General features: G+C 45.0%; 1 protein-coding gene across 13 annotated transcripts in view; it reads right to left on the bottom strand.

Moving 5' to 3' along the window:
- The window catches only part of LRRFIP2 (LRR binding FLII interacting protein 2), a 92,594-nt gene that overhangs the window by 31,128 nt on the left and 37,457 nt on the right, over nt 1–24,009 (bottom strand). For 8 of the 13 annotated variants that reach the window (XM_074284367.1, XM_074284372.1, XM_074284370.1 and 5 more), the window contains exon 3: nt 12,042–12,128. In XM_074284367.1, the coding sequence (XP_074140468.1) occupies nt 12,042–12,128 (87 nt within the window). Of the gene's footprint in view, nt 1–596; nt 646–724; nt 773–1,211; nt 1,287–2,384; nt 2,451–3,822; nt 3,865–9,017; nt 9,063–9,161; nt 9,219–11,306; nt 11,358–12,041; nt 12,129–24,009 lie in introns of all 13 variants that reach the window. The other 5 variants (XM_074284366.1, XM_074284365.1, XM_074284369.1 and 2 more) reach the window with 3 other exon arrangements.

Genomic DNA, 24,009 nt, shown 5'->3' with positions numbered 1-24,009 from the left:
CAAGGCAAGCCTCACTCCTTGGAAGATGAGTCCGATTGTTGCTCACAACTCAAAGCGATCCAGACCCACAGCCGGTCCTAGCACTTTGAGTAAAAAATCACCAAGGCCCATCAAGAACCATTACCTCCCCCCCTCGCCCCCGGGGTTATCCATTAGCAAGGATCCAATCTGGTAAGACATGAGCCCATGGGATAGAGGAAGAAAGCCTCAGCCAGTCGTTAGCACCCAATTTCAAGTCCCCGCACTCAGGCCGTGCCCCCTAGAGCCAACCCTGGGCTTTCTGCCCGTGGGAGATCATGGCGTTAGGAGGACCAGCTGTGGCCTTGGGGTCCAGCCCCTCTCCTCTCTAAAGCCCAAGCCTCAGTGCCGGCCCCCCGCTGCCTCGGAGGGCTATTTCCAGCAGGACTACGAACGACATCAGGCCTCCAGGGGCAGCCGGGAGCACCATCTTCTTGGACGGATGGCATAATTATGTTACAGTTCACGCTACTTTTGCTACAATAACTGACTTAGGAGGCCTGGCCTTCTTTTAGGCTTATGCTGCAAGTCACACTGGTAGCAGCAGCAGCAGCACCATGCACAATCTGGGGGAATACGAACCAAACTGGCACTTCTCATCAGACCAGTGTCTACTGCGCGAGAAACCTACAAGAAAAGGGATTTTCAAATCTGGAAAAAGCAAACAGAAGTTCAAAAGACGGCTCGGTTCTGACACTGTACTAACCCGGTGAGTTTTCGACGTTGCCAGAGAGTCACTGCACAAGGAAGAAGACTGTTTTAAATAAAAAAACAAAAGTCTGTTATCATGCAGCAAGACAAGAATTAAACTCACAACTTGTTAGTTCAGAACTCGTGATCAGTCTCGAGCATAATTACCTCAAAAACACAAAACAAAGTCACGAACCCACTATTTATTGAGCATTAGAACTATTTTAATACTTTAATGATCACTTACTACTGGGGTCAGAAGTTGAAAATAAGAGGAAATTAGTAAAAAATAGCATATCAGAGGGGAAGGCAAAACAAGGGCCTTTCCCTACTAATTCATCCATCAGCTTAAAGCAGGATTCCCCTCTATGGGGTGGGCACCCATCACATGCCCCCTAGGACAACATCCATCCAGAAGACAGACACGTCTGCCCACATATCACCTCACACAGATTAGTTCTAAAAAGACCTTTAAATAAAGTAGAAGCAAAATCCCCACACACCCGAGTGTAGTAGGCAGAGGGCGACTTGCTGTGTCTAAGGCTGCTATAGTTCCTCTGGTCATAGTACAGGCCTTTCTGCAAGAAGCAAAACAGAAGAGCGCTGCATAAAGATGGCTCCATTCGAACAAGGGAAAGAAAGAAAATCAACGATGACCACTGGGGAAGTGAAGTGCCCGCTGGGGGCCAGGCCTGGGAGGCCCCGGACAGCCCCGGACCTCAGGCACTCCCTCTCCGCACAAACATACTCAGAGCAGCCAGGCCAGATGGGGGGGGGAGGAGGCAGCCTCCTACAGAAGAAGGAATTGTGGTTGGGACCTCGGAGAGGTCAGAGCACCCTGGGCCTGGAGCCGGCATCCTGGATGGAAGAGGGCAGAAGACTGGAAAGGGAGGAGGAGGGAGGCGACAAGGGCTTCGAATGCCAAGTTTGCTCCTGCAGGAAAGAAACTTTGGCACAGTTGGCGGGTGATTTAGGGAGATCCCTTGAGGGGCTGAGTGAAAGATGGCCGGAGAAAGACAGCCTTCAAGCAGCCACTGCCAACGGTCCAGGTGAGAGGTGACGAGACCCTGGACCAGGGGCTCACAGTGTCCGAGAGAAGGGGGTGGAAACAGAGGTGAAATCAGGCCTTGGAACAGCTCGGATATGGGGGCAGGGGGAGAACAGGAAGGCTGCCAGGTAAGGCTGCAGGACACCTCCCAGGCTAGGGGCCTGAGGGGTTGGGAGGAGGGTGGCGAGGCCTTAGATAGTTAGTTATAGGGACTTGTGAAGCACAAATGAATAGTTAAAGTATTACCAAAAGCTGAAATAAGTTTAAACAGAAATGTCAGAGGAACATCATCAGTGCATGTCTCTTCCCCCAAAAGGCTGCATTCACCTGTTTCCAAACTAAGTTCTTACCAATATTTCCTTCTTAAAAAAAAATCATCAGGCAAATGGAAGGAAAAATAATTAACTTTCATTACATACTGAAGAGTATCCATGAAAATGTTAAACAATAGTGGCTTTTTCCCCCTAAAACTCATTTGGCAAAACCACTGAAAAGATGGATCTCTTCTGCTGTCTCCCATCTCCTATGATCTCACACTACAGATTAGAAAAGCAAGGCCCAGGGAGTTGTGGGAAGAACTGAAACTGAACTCACAGAACCACACACAAGTGACATGCAGCAGACTAACCAGGGGGTCTTTGTAGGCGCTAGAAGACCTCCTCTTCGTGCCGGAGGAGTCACCATAAGCATGGCTCTGCAAGCAAAGAGGTTCGTTAAATAACTATCGGGAGTTTTCAGACTGACCCCCAAAGTCAAGGCCAACTAAAACTCATAGTTATAACTCATGGGAATTCAAGATGAAGAGTGCCTTTGAGACAGCCCCTCTGCAGTCAGGCAACTGCAAATAAAAGGGAGGGAGGGGATTGTCCACTTTGAACTTCATCTCCATCTTCCCAGCTAAAAGGGTGGCCTGAGAACTGGCCACTGGGTGGTTCTCCTTTGGAACTGCTCCGGTACAAGCCAAGCTCTCCCCTTGGAGGATGCCGAGGGCACCACGGGAATCTGAAGGGAAGCTGCCCCCAGTCACAGGGCCCCCTACCGCCAAGCCAGCTATCTCACCACGTGGCCACCCAAGCAAAGGAACAGGAATCAATCAAACATAACCCGTTATCTCTGCTTAAAAAAGAAACACAGCTCTGTGTATGTGTATGTGTGTGTGTATGTGTGTGTGTGTGTGTGTGAGAAAGTGTTTGTGTGTGTGTGTGTGCATGTACATTCTTTTCTTACAGATATTTGGGGAAGGAAATACCCCCCCCAAAGGGTCAGACAACATCAGACAGTAAAAGGCATGGGTGCCTCTGGGTGCCTCGGAGGAGAAAGGCTTGGACATGAGGGGCACCAGGGACTCTTCCCTCCTAGGACCTGTCTTGGCACTGCCTGTGCCCTGAAAGCACACAGGTCGGCTTCACCCTCATCCAGAGACAGGAATGGGATGTGGGCAGCTGCAGAAACTCTCAATGCTCAAAGACTCATGGGATGGCTTTTTAAAAACCATCCTAAGGCCTCCTCACTGGGGCGACTGGCTGCACAGAGGCTGGGAATGAAGATAAGCTCAAAGCAGACTCCCTCACTTGCCTCGGCTCTGGGGTCCAAGTGTAAGAGGCGGGCCTTGGGGGACTGTGCGAAAGTGAGTCAGTGACCGAAATCCCAGGCCATCCCCGCAAACCTGGCCCGCTTCTGCTCGATATGCTTTCAGATTTGGACAACACACTCACTCATCAGGCTAACATTTACAAAAATTCATCACGGGAGCTTGTTGTTTCAAGAAAAGACAACGTCACCAGCAATCTCTTAATTCTTAAGAGAAATCTATATCGTTGTGTCTTTGACATGTTTTTGCAATTTCCAAAGGCAACTTTCTCCTCCCAGAATGTTAACTGTTTGAAAATTTTATGAGCGTATTACTTACTTTTGGTTAACCAAGCATTTAGTTAAAATATGGCATGCCTAAATACCAAAACATTGTCTATTAGTGAATAGTAAATTAGTCAAGTTTATTAGTAAAGCCAAGTGCTTTAAAAGTCACATTAACGATTAATGCAGATCCATGCAAATGGACCACATACTGAAGATGAATGCTTCGTAGAGCGAGTCTTCAGGGTGTCAAACTGAGTTTCCAATGGCAATGAATTTGGTCACATTTTAAAGAAAATGGGAAAGAAAAAAACACTTTTATTATTATTGTAAATTGATCTTTTTAAAAGACAAATCACATTAAAGACAGAACAGCCCTGACTTGGAATTCAGAGGCCTGGGCTCCAATCACAGGCCTTCTCAGGACAAGTATAAGATGCTAATCCTGTCCACTCTCCCCATCTCTGTGCTACCATTTCCTCATGTGAAAATTAAGGGGCTTGTGAACGGGGCGGTGGTGACATAGAGGAAGCTGGGCTTTGTGTTTTCCTGGTGCCTCCTGGGTCAGGACTCACAGCGCAGACCAAACGAGGTACCGGGGTGGTCCTGAGAGACCACATTGAAATCAAGGGGCAATGCAGGCAAGAGAGGTTACAGGGCACGTGCTACTGTATGTGACTGTGATCTTGCGTTTCCAAAAATAGACAGAAAAAGTACATACAGAAACCTCTTAGTAATGACAAGTGGTTCCTTAAAACTTCCACTGGGTTTGGAGGTTAGAAAGTTAAGTGCTTAAAAAAAAAAAAAAAAAAAGACCAGGTAAAGTCTCTCGGCAATGTGGGAAAAAAAAGGACCAAGATGACAGGACGTGGCCCAGCAAAGACATTCCAGAAACCCAACTTGAAACATGCCCCTTTCTCCCGGAAAGGGCTCAGTCTCAAACCTCAGCCTGAGGCGATTCCCAGCGCCACCACCAGCTGTGGGAAAGGAGAGCCGGGAATGAGCCCTCCCACATGGGAATGGACCAGGTCAGCCTTGTTCGTGAGCTCCTTAGCCACCTTTCTCCCCAATGCTCAGAGGTTCTATCCGTCCAAGCCCAAGCTCTTTGCTGACCTCCAGTCTTCATCTACAAGTGCCTACAGGGCACCTCAACCTCCCTATCTCTAAGAGATCATCATTTTTCCTCCTAAAGCCACCCTTCTTCCAAACTTCTTCTGCCCTCACAGAGCCGACCCCCAGGGGCAGGCGCTCACCCCCTCTCCCTTAGACTAAAGCAACCACTCTTGCTTGACCTTCCTACCTCCAGGCCATCCCTTTTCCTTAAGCATCTGTCTACCCAAGTGCCTCCCTTGCTCAGTGAGCTCCTGTGACTCTGCTACCTTCAAGATCAGATCGAAAGTCCTCCTTGGGGCAATAACAAGCCCTTCACAATCAACTTTCTCATGTTTTTCACTTCCCTTGCTTCATTCTCCAGGCCAGCTGCCAGCTGTTCCCCGAGCACGATGCTCGGTAGCCGGCCTATGGTGGACATCCCCCGGCCCTGGGATCTTCTCCCTCACCTTCCTGAAGCTGCCCCAGTTTCCTAAAAACCTCCCCTTGTGAGGGCAGCATTTCCTGGTCTCCTCTCCCCCAAGCTGCCAGCCCCTCCTCTCTGAGGTGATTTCTGTGGAGATCTTTAATGAACGTAAAAACATGATTTATGTGCTGTCTCTCACGTCAGACTGAGACACAGGGACAGTGTGTCCAGCCCAGTATCCCCGGAGTTCACAGACTTTGCTGACAGATTCTCTGGGGAGAGAGCCCAGGCTCTCAGTTCCGGCACCCATGACACCAAAGACATAAAGGACATCACCAGTGAAGGGCCTGATTGTTCCCCCTGACACTCGAACGCTGTTGGCGTGATTCACTGTCTATTCTGGTTGCCTGACGTGGCACTTGATGTCAGAACTCCAAGGGGGCTCTGGGTCCTTATGGAATTGTCTGCTGCTTCAAATGGTCACGAAGCCATGACTAATGCGCTCAGAATGCTCCTGCTCTAGGCTGCCCACGGCAGAAAGCCGGAAGGGTCTCTCCCCTTGCCCCTTCCACATTCTGTAGCCACCCTTCAAGAAGGGGCGAGTTTAAAATGATTCTAATCAGACAAACATGTAAGAACACCAAGAGCAAAGCCCCCTGAACACTGAGTGAACAGCCAGAGGCCTCCTTCACATGCATACAAGGTGGGGGCCATTTTCAGGGGCTGTTGAACAACAGGGAGGGGGACCTCCAGTACACAACCACTACCTCCTCCCTGCCCAGGAGCTCCTACTGCAGCTGCCCCAAGAAAGGGAGTTCCTGTATTACAGGGAACCCGCCCAAGGAGCCATGTCTGACCACTGCAGGTCCGGAGCTTCCAGCAGTCGCTCTCTAGAGTGGAGGGCACTCACAGAGGAGCACTCAAACCCAAAGCAAATTCTGTGACTCTTAGGGATGTCTACAAATGTTTAAGGAACAGCTGGGAGTTTAGCCGGCCGGATGCCCCATTCTCCTGAGTACCAATCTAAGAGCCTCAAGTGCAGACTCCTTTGGCACACCGATGGCTGTTATAGCCAGGGCCACAAAGATACCTCAATGCCTCATCATCACGTGAGGCAGTGTCTGTCTGCCCACAGTTTCAACATTTCAGACCCTTTAAAAATAAAATAAGGTTCTTTGTTGGTAAAAGCAATATTTGATCAGTGGAATAGGTTAGATTCAAAGGACAAAATAGTCAATAACTTTAATAATCTAGTGTTTGACAAACCCAAAGACCCCAGCTTTTGGGATAAGAATTCACTGTTTGACAAAAACTGCTGGGAAAATTGGAAATTAGTATGGCAGAAACTAGGCATTGACCCACACTTAACATCATATACCAAAATAAGGTCAAAATGGGCTCATGATCTAGACATAAAGAATGAGATTACCTCTCAGACCTGTGGAGGAGGAAGGAATTTGTGACCAAAGAAGAACTAGAGATCATTATTGATCACAAAATAGAAAATTTTGATTACATCAAATTAAAAAGCTTTTGTACTAACAAAACTAAAGCAAGCAAGATTAGAAGGGAAGCAATAAACTAGGAAAACATTTTACAGTCAAAGGTTCTGATAAAGGCCTCATTTCCAAAATATATAGAGAACTGACCCTAATTTATAAGAAATCAAGCCATTCTCCAATTGATAAATGGTCAAAGGATATGAACAGACAATTCTCAGAGAAAGAAATTGAAACGATTTCTAGCCATGTGGAAAGATGCTCCAAGTCATTGTTAATCAGAGAAATGCAAATTAAGACAACTCTGAGATACCACTACACACCTGTCAGGGCTAGAATGACAGGGAAAGATAAGGTGGAATGTTGGAGGGGATGTGGGAAAACTGGGACACTGATGCATTGTTGGTGGAGTTGTGAAAGAATCCAGCCATTCTGGAGGATGATTTGGAACTATGCTCAAAAAGTTATCAAACTGTGCATACCCTTTGATCCAGCAGCGTTACTACTGGGTTTATATCCCAAAGAGATATTAAAGAGGGAAAGGGACCTGTATGTGCCAAAATATTTGTGGCAGCCAAGCTCTTTGTAGTGGCCAGAAACTGGAAATTGAATGGATGTCCATCAATTGGAGAATGGCTGAATAAATTGTGGTATATGAATGTTATGCAATATTATTGTTCTGATAACAGGATGATTTCAGAAAGGCCTGGAGAGACTTACAGGAACTGATGCTGAGTGAAATGAGCAGGACCCGGAGATCATTATATACTTCAATGACAATACTATATGATGACCAATTCTGATGGACGAGGCCCTCTTCAACAATGAGATGAACCAAATCAGTTTCAAGAGAGCAGTAATGAACTGAACCAGCTACACCCAGCGAAAGAACTCTGGGAGATGAGTGTGAACTACTATATAGCATTTCTACTCCATCTGTTTTTATCCGCCTGCATTTTTTATTTCCTTCTCAGGTTAATTTTACATTATTTCAAAGTCTGAGTCTTCTTGTGCAGCAAAATAACTATGGATATGTATACATATATTGGATTTAACATATACTTTGACATATTTAGCACGTATTGGTCTATCTGCCATCTCGGGGAGGAGTCGGAAGAAGGAGGGGAAAAAATGGAACAAAAGGTTTTGCAAGGGTCAATGCTGAAAAATTACCCATGCATATATCTTGTAAATAAAAAGCTATAATAAAAAAGCAATATTTGATTTACTTTATTTTACTTTTAAATATTGCTTTTACCAACAATATAAACTAACACAGAGTTAAATACTACTGAGGCCTCATGACAACTGCAAGGAACCAGCCAGTTGTGTCACTTCAAGAACAGAAGAAAAATACTTGCATTTATATAGGGCCTTAGGTTTACTTGCATTTTATCAAAACCTTCTACAGAGGAAAGCACAAATGTTAGCATTTCTACTTTACATCAACTTGAGACAAAGAGATCAAATCAGCTCTGCCATGTAACTTTCAGGACCAAGGTGCCCCTTCTTCTAGTTGCCAATCTACAAGATCCAGTTTGAAAGGAAAATGGCTGCCATTTAAAAGCAATAAAAATAACTGACTTCTCCAGCCCTTATTAGAATGTGCCTCCTGCCTCACAAATAAATAAATGTACTGAAACTAAAAGAACAACAGTTTGTGAGGAAATCAGTGACAAGTGGCTATCTTCAAGGATATCAGATCAAAATCTCAGTCAAGTTTTTTTCAAAAGAAACACAATAATAACATGCGATTTAAAACATCATTTAAAAAGAATCAAGGAAATGAGACAACAGAGAAAGCAGAACAAAACAACCTGTGGTTAACAGGTAGAGATTCTAAAGCCAAATGAAGACTCCAGACCTCTTTATCAACTTGTCACTACATCAGGTTCACTGCCAGTCAGAGATACAATCTAATAGCTGTGAAACAGCATTACCTACAAAAGAATATTGTCTATTTAAGGTTCCAATTTTCCATGTAACAGAGGAATAACTTCACCTAAATTCCAAAGATCTTTTCAATTTTTAAAACAATCAATTCACAAAAAAGAGGGGAGGGAACACTGGACATCCACTTCCAATCAGCAACAGGCATGATCAGTAAAATAAATTCAGGATTACTTTATGAATTGTCCCAAATCATACATAATTCTCTGAATGAATTAGACCTATAATAGACAGAAATGCTTACAGAAGATGGAAATGTTTGATTAAAAGTTCTTTTTCTTCATTGTTTTCAAATCACTGTTTGAATGAGGTTTTGATTGTTTCTCCAAAATAGAAATAATGAAAAATTGATGGCACCAGAGATTATCAGTGATTCATGTATTGATTCTGTCTAAAAGACACAAAGTCTTGCTCTTGCCACAAAAATGGCGCAGATACTAACCCTGTGATTGCCAATATTTCGAGTGGACAGTGCATCCTCAACTCCCTGATAATAAAAAGAAAACAGAAGAGTGGTTTATGTATGAGTAGAATAAAAAGAGAAATCTGAAGACAAGGGAAAATACAGGTAGATGTTTTTACAAACCAGATGGGGACGACGATGACTGGACCGGTGAGAATACCTGGCCCTTTCTGCATCTTCCTGAGAAAGGAGAGAATAGATGGAAAGTTAGTCACTGAGAAAGAAGAAGGTAGCACCTGTGTCCACGTGCCCACAGATACATGCAGTAGCCAAGCTTCACCACAGCCAAATGGCCAATCCTTTCAACGTTCCCCATGACGGAGAGGTTGGAAAACTCGGCTCTGGGATCAGAGATACTGGGAAAGGTCATCCAGTAATGAGAGTCCGGCCTGGTAAAACACCACTCCCAATCCGCCTTTCTCTGAAAGCATCACTTACATAGAACCATGGACTTCAATGAGAACTGAAACTATTGACTTAAAAGCACAACCAAGAAGAGAAATTTGTCCAGGAAAGGTTGAGTTTTGTCCTAGAAATGGCCAACTCACCGTGAGAAGTAAAACAAGATGCTCTGGATGGGGAAAAGCTTGCTTTGTACCCAAGTATATTTTTAAGGGGGAGAGATGATGATTAAAATAGCTGAGAGGCTTGATGACCCTTTTATATTTGCATGGAAAGTTCTTAATCTGGATGGATCTCAGAGGCAGCTGACTGTGGAGGCCAGGGATTCCCACCAGCAGCAGCAGCCAGAATCTGCCTTCTCAGGGTCTGTCACACACTGGACACACCAAGAAGGCTCAAAGGCAAACTCTCTGAAATGCTAACTTTCTCCTGAAGTAGAATTTACAATCCTAGAAGGACAATAACACATGACATGTCTTTTTAACCTGAAGTTGTGACCACAGGTACAAACCTATGTTCAATCCCACTCCTTTTGTTTGTTTGTTTGTTTGAGTGGGGGGAGGAAGGAAGTTGGAACTCTGAGGGCACTGGTGTAGAGAATTCCCAATGTGGGCAACTCCCTCCACTTTACAGCTCAGCAAAGCACCTGTACCTTAGACTCGTAAAGGGCTGTGTGGGGTACCGTGTTATCAATAAGTCTGATTACAGTCATATAGTCGGCTAACTTCAGGCCTTCCCGACTCCCGTCTGGAAAGCCATCACACTGGTTCTCTTTCTGTTCTTCATAAATTTACCCCTAAAACTTTGTCAAACTAGAAAAGATCTGCAGCCTTACTAGGGCTCAAAGGAACTGATGAGCATCAAATATATAGAAACTGGAATGAATATTAGTGAAACAAATGCTTGACCACTAAGGTTGGCCCAAAGTGATCATCCAAAACAGCCGCTCATGGTCACTCGTGTGATTATGTGATACTCATCATTTTCCTCTTTTCTAGAATAAATGAAAATAAGAAAATGATAGAAAATAGGCCCATGGAATTCTCAGCATTCCAAGTAGCCTCTTCCTCTGCTCCCCTCCCAGAGAGATTTTCAGTGTCTGGACCCAAAGAAAAGCCTTAAGGATCTAAAGCCTGGTGGAACTTTCTTGAAATAAAACAACTCCTATACTTATTGTTTAGTGCAGGTTTCAGCTTATAAATAATTCTGCTGAATTCCATTCTTGTCCTAATCAATCTCCTGACTGTGCTTTTAAATTGCTTGAAAAGACATGAACTTGATGGCAAGGGAAACTTGTGTGCTAAGGGCAAGACCACTCAGGAAGTCTGCCAATTACATATTTCGATAGGAGGAGCTGGAAGTGGTATTCCTCAGTTGCCACTGGGAAGCCTCCCCCGGGTTCATGGCTTCCTCTTGTGGCATACAATTTGGGAGCATGGGCAGGGGCCTTGAACAAAGATGAAGCTAAAAAAACTAAAATGACAAGATTAGCAAAATCCTCCAAGACATTTTTAGAAGAAAAAATGGGTTGGGCCATCCTTCAAACAGATCCTGCCAACCCAGTCATTCAAGACCAAAAATATATTAAGGAACCCAAAAAACCACCGCACTCACATACAAAAGGAACTCCAGTAGAAACAGTGACTCAAGCATTTCTTGCACAGAAATGTTTGCAAAATAAACATGAGATTACCAGACAAAATAAAGCAGACACCCCACCTCTGGACAAATTACGTCCCCCACCACACACCCCAAACATTCTCACACAGTGGGGGACACTGCAGATGATTAGTACCCAGCCCACTGCACTCCTCTTTGTCAGTAAGTGAGCATCTCATGCATGCCGGGCAATCTTTCCGGACCTACCATCCACTTCTGAATCTGGCCCCATTTTCGATCATAGGAATGATGGGAGTGCTAAGAAGGCAAAAATGTCATTTCTCAAAGATGTGGAAGTAAGTGAGTGTCCTCCCCAAGTACTTCCTTTACAGCGCCGACAAGCTACTGAATCCAAAAGGACTACACAGGCAAAATGCACGTGAATTAGCCAGGGCAGACCAGGCACGGGAGCCCCCACTGCTCTGAAAGGATGGATGAGGACCCGACGGGTGACTACTCCGCAACGCCCCTTCCGGATGGGCTGCAATTTCCACGGCACTGAGTGCAGGGTTTGATGATGCTGGGACCACAGAGGAGCTGTAAATCCCATTTCTTTAAGGGTATACCCGAGACCAACCATCATCAAAAAGAATCTTTTCACATTCTACCTAGTACTTTTCCCTGTCATAAAACATTTAAATATATGGCTTCAAAAACTTTCTGAATATGGGAATTGCGGAGCCTGGGATGAACAAAAGAGGAGGAAAGTGGCTGGTGAGATCCAGTAATCATCCCAGTTTCCACATGGCTCAAGATGAATGTTCTTCATTTCCTGACAGGAATGACTTTCTAAAACATCCCTCATGTCCCACGCCAGGTCCACGCCTGTTTCTATCTGTCACTGTCCTTGGTGGTGGTTTGTTAGGCTTTGGTCACAGGGCATGTGACGGCCGTCCTTTGCTGGGGGAGACCCCTCATGCCCCCTCCCCCCACTCCCTTTACCTCTTTCTGCTGCCGCTCCAGTTCCCTCATCCGGATGTCTCTCGCTTCGGCGCGGGCAGCCCGTTTGGCCGCCAGCCTGGCCTCAGCCTGGAAGTAGATTCAGAAAGAGCTGTCAGAGTTACGGAAATGGAAGAAGGGTCGAGTCAGCACTCAGAGTGGGGAGGGCAAGGGGCAGAGAGGGGGCTTCATGATGCCCAGACTCCAGGTCTGCACTAGGACATGTTTCTTCCTTTGCCTTCCCCACAACAACTGATTCAGATGGTGGGTCTCCATTACAGTGATGAGCTGTCTGGCCCCTTAGAGATTTCTCTCTAATTACAAGGAAAACAGTTGGTTATCTGGGATTATGAAAAGCCAGCTGTGGTCCCTGTGGGCATTTCAGCCAAGGGCACTGACTAACAAGCTCGGGACAAGTGTGGTCCTTTACCCGGACAATCAAGAAATGGACTCGATCTAGAGCTGGTCATTAGCCCCATCAAGACGGACATTCTTGGCTGACCTTACAAGGCTCCAAGTGAGACCAGTCAGATGAGTCACCACCGACCAGTGCCCCTTCTAGCCCTGGGAACCCATCTTACTGCTTCTTGCTTCTCGCTGCAGTCATAACAAGGACCCCTGCCATTCAAGCCCAATGAACCCATTCAGACATCACACCAAGTCTCAGAGAGATGGGTGAGCTTGGCAGTTTGGGGGTGCTCTCCACCACAGCAATCACAAGCCGTTGCTGCTGCCCATCCTGTCCGGCTTTTCTCATCATCCTCTCATAAATCTGCTACCCACCTCCCCACCCAACGGCTCCAAAATGGTCTTATGACCAGCAAGCGAGAAGACCAGACATTCTCTCCAGTGTTTGTGACCTCTCACACCCTCCAAATTGGGAAATGTGGGCCATGGATAAAGCAAGTCTCCAAGACCTCACATGAGCTGGGAGCAGAGAAGGCTGGTCCCGAAGGCCCAACCTTCACCAGCACTTCCTCGAGGACCGTCTGCTTGCTCCCTGCCAAGGCTGCACTGGATCAATAAGCTACACTACAGGCTGACACTGTCCTCAACTCTAGGAGCCCAGGGAGACCCAAGAAGGGGCAGGTTCTCCAAGGAGCTCAGAACAGAACCACAGGACCAGAGCGGGCCCTGAGAGGCTGCAGAAAAGGGCCGGTTTTTAAGTCGGTGTGGATCTCCTCCTGTGGTCTCTGCAATGTTCAGAGAACTTAATAGGAAGACGATGTCACTCGCAAACAGGAGATGATGAAAGACCTCACCACTTCCACAGACTCTTTCTTCTACTTGGGCTCTGCTGGCCTGAGGCAGAATCATGGCAAACTTCTTGGTAAGCATACATCTCCCTATTCTGTGAGTTTCTTGATATTAATAATCAGAGGATCAGCCTTATAATCAACGTTTTAAAGTTGTTGAATCTTTCAAAAATCATTTATGATCTTATAGTACAGGGAAACACTTTAGTGGAAGAAAGGTTTTAAGAATATTTTTTCCTCTACTGTGTCAAATGCTGTTTGTAATACTTTACTGACAATAATAAGACCTTGTAGTCTCTAAATCTTTGTCAACTGTGAGTAATGAAGTAGTCTGCAATTAATATAATGTTTTTTACAAAAAAATTTTTTTTTCTATTTTAATAGTTTTTATTTACCAGATATATGCATGGGTAATTTTACAACATTGATAATTGCCAAACCTTTTGTTCTAATTCAAAAAAGTACATTTTTACAAAATATGTGTGTGTGTATATGTGTGTGTGTGTGTATCTTATTATTATTATTATTATTTTTTTTTTTTTTTTAACAATTTTTTACCTGTTACCTTCTCACATTTCTGTTAAGGAGGCTTTTAACATGTACTAATTCATATACAAGATTCCTTCATTAAAAAGTTTCAACAGTCAGCCAGAGCCAATTTTGTTCTATCAAAAGTCATTGGGGGCAGAGATCTAAGAATCTGGAGAACCATGAATTGTATGGGAGGAGGCTGAGAAAGCCTCCATAGAAACTATCCTCAAAAGGGAAGGAGTCATAAAATGAGCAATATTAGTCAGTAAAGAAAAATGACTAAAATCATCAAAGCTGTCAGGGAGAAGAAAATGAAATTAAAGAACCTGAATTAAACAGATAAACCAAAAAGGATAATATTAATAACAGAAGAGAAAAATATCTCTATTCTAGGAATAAGTATATTTCAAATTCCACTCTATTACTCATTACATATATAATCATGCAAAACGAATTCCTAAATGAGCCATTTCCCAAAGGGAGAAGGAGGCAGGAGAAGGGAAAGGAGAGAAAGGAGAAAAAGGAAATGGGGGGGGGGGAGAGGGGAAGGGAAAGAAAATAAAAGACATTTCCATCTACTCTGAGTCTATCAGCTCTCTATCTAGTGGTGGATAAACAGGAGATCTTTGGAATCACGGTTAACCTTGATCAGGGTTAAGTCTTTTGAAGCTGAATGTCTTTACAATATTGCAATTAAAATGTTCTGCTTCTGCTCACTTCACCTTTCATTAATTTACCTACGTCTTCCCAAGTTTTTCAGAAATAATTCCCTTCATTTTCTTCCAGCACAATGGAATGCCATCTGAATATTATAATGCAAGAAAGCTGCCAGAATTTCTGCACATAGAAGACAAAGGGCCAATCAAACAACCTCCAGATAAAAATTTCTATGCCACAAACTCTTAAGACCCTCAGCAGTTAAATTTAACAATTTCACAAATTCTGCAAGTGACCTTCCAATATAAAATAAAGGAAATCTGAATAACACAAGACCATTCTGCGCCCACCAAAAACAGTAGAAAGCGATGGAATAATGTGTTCAGGAGAGCAAAAGGAGCTTAAGATAACCCAAGGGAACTTACTCTGCAAACCTGAGCTTAACCATAAAATTTTTTTAAAGACATTTAAAATGTTACTAGAAATAAAAACCATTTCTAAAGAAGTATTTGCTTCTCAGACACTCAGAAATATAAGAAGGGTAAATAGAGCAACTAGGGTCAACAACAAAAAATTTAAAATAAAACTAATGATAGCAACAACTAGCATGTTATAGTGTGTACTATGTGCCAGGCACTGGAATGAGCACTTTTTACAACTATTCTCTCATTGGATTCTTACAACTGTGGGGATTAAGTACTCGTAAACATTTTACAGGCAAGGAAACTGAGGCAGGCAGCAGTTAACTGACTTTCCCAGGGTCCCACAGCTAGGAAGTGACTGACATCAGATCTGACCTTGCATCTTCCCGACCCCAGACCCAGCACTTCCTTCACTGAGCCACCAGCTGCTGTGACACAGAGACCATCAACAGGTTTCTTTCCAAAGATGTGTGAGGAGAACTCGGACCAGCTGCGGGACCTTGGCAAACCTCTCGTGGCCGCAGTTCCTCATCCATAAAGGGGGGGTGGGGGTGGTAAGGATAAAGCTGCTGCGAGGATTAAGTGAGATAAAGTTGTTCATACGGGCTTTGGAAGTTTTACAATGTTGCATGAATGAAGTCTATTGTTATTATTACTGAGCCAGGAGGAAAGAAGGATATGAAGAATCTGCAAAAACACAAAACCTAAAGAAGGTAAGGAGAGAAAAAGAGAGAGCCAAAAGACTGAGAGCCACAACCACCACAAGAGTGGAAACCAAAAGGTCAAGGAGAGAAGCCATAAAACTACCAGTCTGGCCAGAATTAAAAGGCATTTCCACCTGCCCACTTAACTTTTTTTTAAGAGAATGTATTTTGGGAAGGGTTTTAGATGTTTGTGACAAAGTAACAAGACAAAGGAATCACTTTTCTATTTAACTGAATAAAATATTCCTGAGTGGTGTCTTTAGTGAAAGAAAAATAAATCAGCATTTTCCAACTGAGCTGACAGAGCCTCGAGAGCTCATTCTGAGTTTTGGGTGGCTTAATTCCCCCCAGTTGTGCCCTGCTGCAAGTATGTCAGGAGCTGTCACTGGGGGGGACGGGGAGCGGGGGGAAGAGTTGCCAACTCTGCCTGCCAGCACAGTCTCTTACACAGTCACTGTGGATGAACCATGAAGATGACCCACAATTCCCCCTGGGGCTCTGCTCACTGCTCTCAGTCATCTCAGCTCCCAGGAAGGTCTGCTGGTACTTGCCTTTGCAGGGGCACACATGAGAATGGGGGAGCCAACCTGCAGGGCCACCAGGGGGCACTGTCAGGGATGCCCCCCTGCAGGAACTCCTTTTCCCACTCGCCTTCTAATGCCCTATCACAGTTCCTTAGCCTTAGAGTACTTCAGGGCCAGAAATTGATCCTGATCTCGGTGAATAAAACCTCTGAAACATCTTCTCCTAACAGGACCGTTCATGTTACAGATGAGAAACCTGAAGTTCCAAAAGGAGCTGCCGGTCACTCAAGCACTTCCTCGGTGCCAGGCCTGTGCTAAGTGCCAGGGCTGCCCCCCAAGCAATCCCTGCCCCCAAGGAGCTCACGGTCTCACAAGGAGGACACCAAACATGCAAACAGCCACATATAAACAGGAAACGCAGAGAGAAACTGGAGATAATCAGAGACAGAAAGTGCTAGAGTTAAGGGGCACAAGAAAAGGCTCCTGCTAAAAAATGGCACCTGAGGGAGTGAAGGAAAACAGAAGCCGGACATGAGGAGGGCTCAGGGGAGAGCCAGGGAGCACGTGGTCAGTCAGGGGCTGGAAGTGCTGTCCGAGGACCAGCCAGCGTCACTGGACAGCGTGCCATGTTGGTGGAAGGGGGCTGGAGTGAGGAAGGACTCTGCATCTCCTTGACCCTGAGTGACAGGAGATCGCTGGGAAGGGGAGACTGGCACGGCCAGACCTGGGCTCCAAGAGAATCCCTTGGGTGGCTGAATGGAGGACGGAGGGGGGAGAGCATGGGGACAGGCCCCTGAGCCCCATAAGTTCCTGTACTAGACCCTTGGGGTGACGGCACTGGAGGAGAGGGGGCGTGGTGTGTTTAAGAGATGGGAGAAAGGGGGAATCAAACGGTCAGCTTCAGCCCACCCAGAGGGAACCAGGGAGAAAGGGAGAGAATCACAAGTGGCCCAGATCTCTGCCCTGAGCCCAGCAAGTTTCTGCACTCCCATTTTTGCCTTTTCCCATGTGCATGTCCCTGGAAACTTTGTACCCACAGATCCCTTCTGAGTCTCATTTCCTTAACTTGGGGTAACTCCAATCTGTGCCATCTAGTCCTTCCAAGTGCCCGTTCACTCCTGCCGGGATGGGGCTCATTCCCCAATCTGACGACCAATCCAAACTAATCGACCTGCACAGCTGCCAACAGCAACAGGAATCAAACGATTCCCGGATATTTGAATAAAACAAAATGACTGATTCCTGTCCAATCTAAAGCTTTCTAGAAAAACGAACCCTCACAAAAGAAACCTGCTTCAAAATAAGGCAGCGAGCCATTGGAATGAAGCTACCTGATCTGTTCGGGTTCCTTCCTCAGTCCCACCCAAAGCACAGCTGGCAGTCCGCCCATTTTACAGAGTATGAGCCGAGTCTAAGCCTGAGTGACCTATGGACCTGTTTTTCATTCCCCTTATGTGACATATGCTGCTTGGTCCTTGTCAAAGGCTATCCCTATGTATAGGAGGGAAGGGTTTTCCCATGGTAAGTGTACATCAACTTAAAAAAAATCTTTTGATAAATGTATTTTCTAATCTTATTCATTTAAAAATATGATTCTCAGAAGGAGGCTATGGGCTTCCAACTGCTCAAGGGGTCACAAAGGATTCCAAACCCTTTTGAGCATGTGCCTTGAAGCTCCCCCAATGAGTATCAGCCCTCCTGGGACTCTGGGACCACCATGTCTGACCAGCCTCATCTCAAACTCCTCCCCTTCACGCCCACTACTTTGGGTTCGTAGCTGTCGGGGACCTCGCCTTGCAAGCACCTATTTGCCTCGAATCAGACTAAGTATTCCTCAAGTCTGGAAATGTTTATCCCATTTCAAGGCCTGGCTCCTCTGCCTCCTCCATGCAATACATCCCACTCTATGGCCCATTTTCCCCAAATGTTCCCAGGGTGCTTTGTGGTCTGAACATCTCCTTCGCCTCCAGCACATTCTACCCTGTCTTCATCACACTATGCTTGTCCTTTGTGGCTTCTTCCCCCTGTACGCCACCGCCCCGCATTAAGAATCAAGCTGTCATCTCTCACCTTTCTATCCCTTTCACACCCCCAATTGGAGCTGCTTGTGGCTGCTGTTCTTCAGCCATCTTCGGACCCCATTTGGGTTTTCTCCAGCTTACTTTACAGATGAGGAAACTGAGTTAGACAAGGTGAAATGACTTGGCCAGGGTCACACAGCTAGGAAGTGTCTGGGGCCCCATTTGAGCCGGGGGCTTCCTGACCCCAGGCCCAGTCTCTTAGTTCATTTAATTTAACTCACTGTGGGTTTCTAGAAGAGGAAGGAACTGGGGACAATCAAGTGTAACACTTTCATCTTAAAAATGGGAGAACTGAGGCACCCCCCACACACACACACAGCCATTCCTCCCCAGCTCTCTTCCACCCAGACTCTGGTCTTTGTGAATTTGTCGGCCCCTTCGCCTGATCCCATGTCCGGCTGACAGATGCCCACAACTGGAAAGGCTTCCTCTGCCCGTCCCTCAGACCCAACTCAAACAGGAGCTTTTCTGGGAGGTCGTCCCTGGTTCTTCCCGGGGGAGGAAGTGTCTCTCCTTCATGCCACCTGACCTGTGAAGTGGGTACGTCTCTCCCCCCCCCCGGGCCGGCCAGGCCTGGCAGACTGTGTGGCTGGCACCTAAAGGGCATTAACTATTCTGTCAGATCCAGAGATTCCAGAGGATGGGAGCCAGGGCCCAATCCGGAAACAACAAGACGTCCAGATTGGGGGGAGGGAGAAGCACACAAAGCAGAGGACCGGAAGTAAATAAAGTGATAAAATTGGTGGTGGGGGGATGTTTGTGATGTATAATCTCTGCAAACTCAATCAGAGGCCACAGATATGATTCCAGTTACCATCACCCAGATGATATTTTGTTTCCAATAAATCAGAAACCGGAACTTGCTGTATTCTAGGTACTAACTGCCCACATCAAGCAAAATGACTAATTGGAACAGCTAATGCTGAGTCACCTTGGCCCCACTAATGCAGAGCACAGCTCAGAAACAAAGAAGACATGACATCAAAGCCACAATATTTACTGGGCTGTCATGGTTTCTAAACTAAAACACACACACACACACACACACAAAATTTAAGAGGGGCATTACTCTATTTTCTCGCTACTTCTATTAGTCTAAAAAAAAAAACCAGTATATATTCCTTCCTTAATTAAAAACCTCGCTGGATTTTTTGGGTGTAAATTTTTTATTCATTTTAAACTTAAACACAAATCTAGAAAAGAAAAAAAGAACATTTCTATGTACACAGCCAACCATTAAGAGGACTCAATTTCAAGAAAAATCTATACAATAAACACTACATGCTGTTTTTCAAGTTGCCCAGCTTTTCTTTGCTTCCTTATAAGTTTCCTTTCATTTTCTGCTATGCACTTTTTACTTTATTCCCTTCCCCAAAGGGATTTTTTTATTATGTTGGCTTTACCTACCCATGAACAATAAATGTTACTCCAATTATTTAAATCTGACTGTGTTTGTGTAACAAGTGTTTTAAATCTATCTATTTTTGTGCAACTCCTACACCTGTTTTGACAAGTATTCGCAGGTATTTTATATTGTCTAATTATTTTTTTTTTTTTGTTATTGTTGTGTTCTTTTTTTTTTTTTATAATTATAACATTTTCTTTGACAGTACATATGCATAGGTAATTTTTTACAACATTATCCCTTGGACTCCCTTCTGTTCTGAATTTTTCCCCTCCTTCCCTCCACCCCCCCCCCCATGGCAGGCAGTCCCATACATGTTAAATATGTTATAGTATATCCTAGGCACATTAGTGTGTATACATTGTATTACATATTTTTTGTTGTTGTTGAACAGGAAGAATTGGATTCAGAAGGTAAAAATAACCTGGGAAGGAGAACAAAACTGCAAACAGTTCACACTCATTTCCCGTGTTCCTTCTCTGGGTGTAGCTGATTCCGTCCATCATTGATCAATTAGATCTGAGTTTGGCTATTTATTTTAAACAGTCTAGCACAAGACTGAATAATATTGGTGACAATCACTGAATTTTAAAAAATCACATTTAACCACATTAAAACTTTTTTTTTTTTTAAACTCCTTACAAGCTCAGGGGAAAAAATACCCTTGCCACCAAAGTCCTTACCATTTTCGAAAGACTCAATATCAGAAATAGATATGGTTTCAGCAATGAAAACAACAATCATTCTGGAGAGCAATTTGGAACTATGCTCAAAAAGTTATCAAACTGTGCATACCCTTTGACCCAGCAGTGTTGCTACTAGGCTTTATATCCTACAGAGATCTTAAAGAAGGGAAAGGGACCCATATGTGCAAGAATGTTTGTGGCAGCAATTTTGTGGTGGCCAGAAACTGGAAACGGAGTGGATGCCCATCAGCTGGAGAATGGTTGAATAAATTGTGGTATATGAATATTATGGAATATTATTGTTCTGTAAGAAATGACCAGCAGGAGGAATACAGAGAGGCTTGGAGAGACTGACATCAACTGATGCTGAGTGAAACGAGCAGCACCAGGAGATCATTGTACATGGCAACAACATTATATAATGATCAATTCTGACAGATGTGGGCCTCTTCAACAATGAGATAAACTAAATCAGTTCCAATAGAGTAGTACTGAACAGAACCAGCTACACCCAGCGAAAGAACTCTGGGAAATAAGTGTGGACCACAACAGAACATTTATATTCTTTCTGTTGTTGTTTGCTTGCATTTTTTTTCTTCCCAGGTTATTTTTACCTTCTTTCTAGATCAGATCTTTCTTGTACAACAAGATAACCGTATAAATATGTATACATATATTGTATTTAACATATATTTTAACATATTTAATATGTATGGGACTACCTGCCATCTAGGGAGGGGTGGGGAAAGGAGGGGAAAAATTGGAACAGAAAATTTTGCAAGGGTCAGTGTTGAAAAATTACCCATGCATATGTTTTGTCAATAAAAAGCTATAATAATAATAATAAAGGAAATAACATAAAAAGATGTACTATCTTGTCCCTGCCGTCTAAGGACCACTAGGCCTTGCTTTCATGCTTGCAGTTGAAAGTTCTATGTACTGTATCTTCCTATTAGAACACAATCTCTTTAGGAGCAGGACTATCTTACTTTTCTATGGGTATCTCCCAGTGTTCTGCACACAGTAAAAGTTTAATAAATGAATTTTCATCTATTCATTAGAATTAGCAGGCCAAATACTGGGTTTCTTTTTAAAGTGAGGATCAGAGTTTCTTTCCAGAACTCAATTCTAGAATCTCTCTCTTTAAACAGGCTAAGTTTGTTTAAAGATAATTCTTTATCGAGGTCCCTATTTAACCTAACAATTTACAGGGAGATGGAACTAAGAAAATGCAAAATTGTAGAATCCATCTACAAAAGGAAATACAAATATTTATTCAGTCCTTTTTAGATGCAATAAAAGTTGAAATTTAATAAATGAATATAAAAAGAAGCTGTGATTTCATTTGGGGAATTTTAAGACCATCATAAATCCGAGATAAATCCTAAAGAACTTCCCAAGGTGCTGAGCTTAAATGATTTCCCTAGGATCAGACAGGGATTATACAGGATGGGACACATTTGGATCCAGGTCTTTCAGTGTCTAAGCTGACCACTTAATACAATAAACTGCTTCTGGTTCAACAAACCCCAATTTAATCAACAAGCATTTATCAAGCATCTAATAAATTCCAGCCAGCAGCTAGAAAAAGACAAACTAATCCCTGCCCTTAAGGAGCTTACAATCTAGCCAAGGGAAACAAATACATGCCTTACATGCCAAACAGAAGAAAAGGAGGGATTCTAAGAGGTCGGAGACAAGAGGCCGGAGTATTTTGCCAGGCTGGGAGAATGGAACCCGGAATGATGCCTGTGAGGAAAAGAAGGCCCGCTTGGTGGGGCTCTCACAGCTGAGAAAGTGAGTTGGTGCCCAGTGGCGAAGCTCTCCACACGGCCAGCAGAGCTTCTAGCTCATCTTGAAGCAACAGGGAGCTCCTGCCCTTGGCTGGTGGGGGACGACTCATGGGATCTCCACGGCAGGGAGTTCACTTTGGCGACTATGGAGAACGGTATGGTGCGGGGAGGGAGGGAGCACCGAGAGGCTGGTATGATAGTCTGGGGCCGACCCAGAGTGGCCAGGGTGCAGAACGAGAGAAGGGGGCCCATGTGAGAGGAGATGTGGAGGAAGAAATGGGCCGTGAGGTAAGAATCCAGAGGCAAGAATGATGACAGAGTTGTAAACCTGACTGGAAAAGATGGTAGAGTTCTTGGCCACAATGGAGAAGTTTGGAAAAGGGATAGGTTTGGAGGGGGCATGTTAGCTCCCCAGTGTAGACAGCTGATGATACAGGCCTGGAGGCCCAGAAAGAAAAGTGGGCTGGGCACAGAAATCGGGAGTCATCAGCAGAGAGAAGGTAATTAGATACATATGAGCTGGTAAGTTCACTCAGAAAGAGTCTACAAAGAGAAGACCAGACCAGGCTTGGGGGGCACTCCCTCGCAGTTTTTTGGGGGGAGATGACAGAGACTATGAGCCAGCAAAACAGCCTGAGAGAATGGACTGGCAGGGAGGGGAGTCACGCGAAAGCTGCCTCACAAAACCCAGAGAGGAGAGGCTCCTGGAGGAAGAGAATGTGGTCAATGGTTGGAAGCTGCCCAGAAGGCAGCAAGGATGGGGCCTGAAAGTGCCACGAGGTTTGGCCACTTCAGAGAGAAAAGGGTCAGCCTGAGGCAGCACAGAGATCTGAGAAGAGTGGGAGAGCAGAGGAAGGCCAGGCACCAAAACCAGACTTTTTCCACAGAATAAAGGGAAAGGGAGGAAAGCTACAGGCTGGCAGCAGCGAAGTCTGCTATTTCCCTGCTAGTCTTGAACTCCCTGGAACACATCATGGATAAACTTATCCTTGAGCACAGCTTCTGAGGGACAATGCCCTTGTACTCTAAGACTATCTTATAAAGAACTTTAAAAGATCCAACAACCTGAGTCTATAATAACACCTTGAACAAGATGGACTGGCACCTGAGGCGGGCAGACCAAAGGATGCTGAAAACTAGCATCTAGGATGTATCAGATTATAGGTTATAGGGACCCAGCTCTGCAAGGTTACCTGGAAGTTCTGCCCCCGGGCACCAAGAAGCCAGTCAGAATGCCCTGCACGGGGCAGGCCCCAAATGCAGTGCTGAAGGAAGAACTCTTGGTCCCAGACAGAGCTGCCGTTACCCAAAGCTGGGCACTGCTCACAAAAACGGTTAAGAGGAAAAGCCAAAGTAACCACAGAAACAGGCCAAAGAAGACACTAGCAGCGTTTATAGGAGCAGCACTCAACCTGCTTAAAACAAGCTGTCGACTCCAGAACATGGGAAGTGAACAAAAACACAAACACAGGCCACGTCTACACAAGTCTGACTGGCACGAGACAGCGGTCTACCAATTCTGGAGGGTGAGAAAACTCTGCTTCGAGTTAGCGAATGAATGGTCTGCAGACAAGACGGGCAAACATCATGGAGAAGAACAAGCGAAGGTCCCCAAGCGCGTCCCCTCCCAAACTTGCAGTCATGGAGATGACTGCAATCACCGGTCCTGCCTTGGTCAGCATTAGCACACGCTTCCCAGGTGCTGCTGTCACAAAGTCAGCCAATCACAGGCCAAGAACTTGATTTTGATTCCGAGGGGACATTCCAGAGCAAAGTACTAGGAGAAGGCTGGCTCAGCCCAGGCCGAAGCCAAGGAGCCGGTGTTGGGGCAGCAGCCGAAGCTGTGGCCATGCCGCTCCTCCCGCTCCTCCTCCCTAGGCCCCCGCTTCCACATTTGGCAAGTGAGGGGTTG

This window comes from Sminthopsis crassicaudata, chromosome 1, assembly GCF_048593235.1.
Source record: "Sminthopsis crassicaudata isolate SCR6 chromosome 1, ASM4859323v1, whole genome shotgun sequence".
Lineage (NCBI taxonomy): Eukaryota > Metazoa > Chordata > Mammalia > Dasyuromorphia > Dasyuridae > Sminthopsis > Sminthopsis crassicaudata.
The sequence above is the reverse complement of the archived record's forward strand: the minus strand, read 5'-3'. Positions and strand labels throughout refer to the sequence as shown.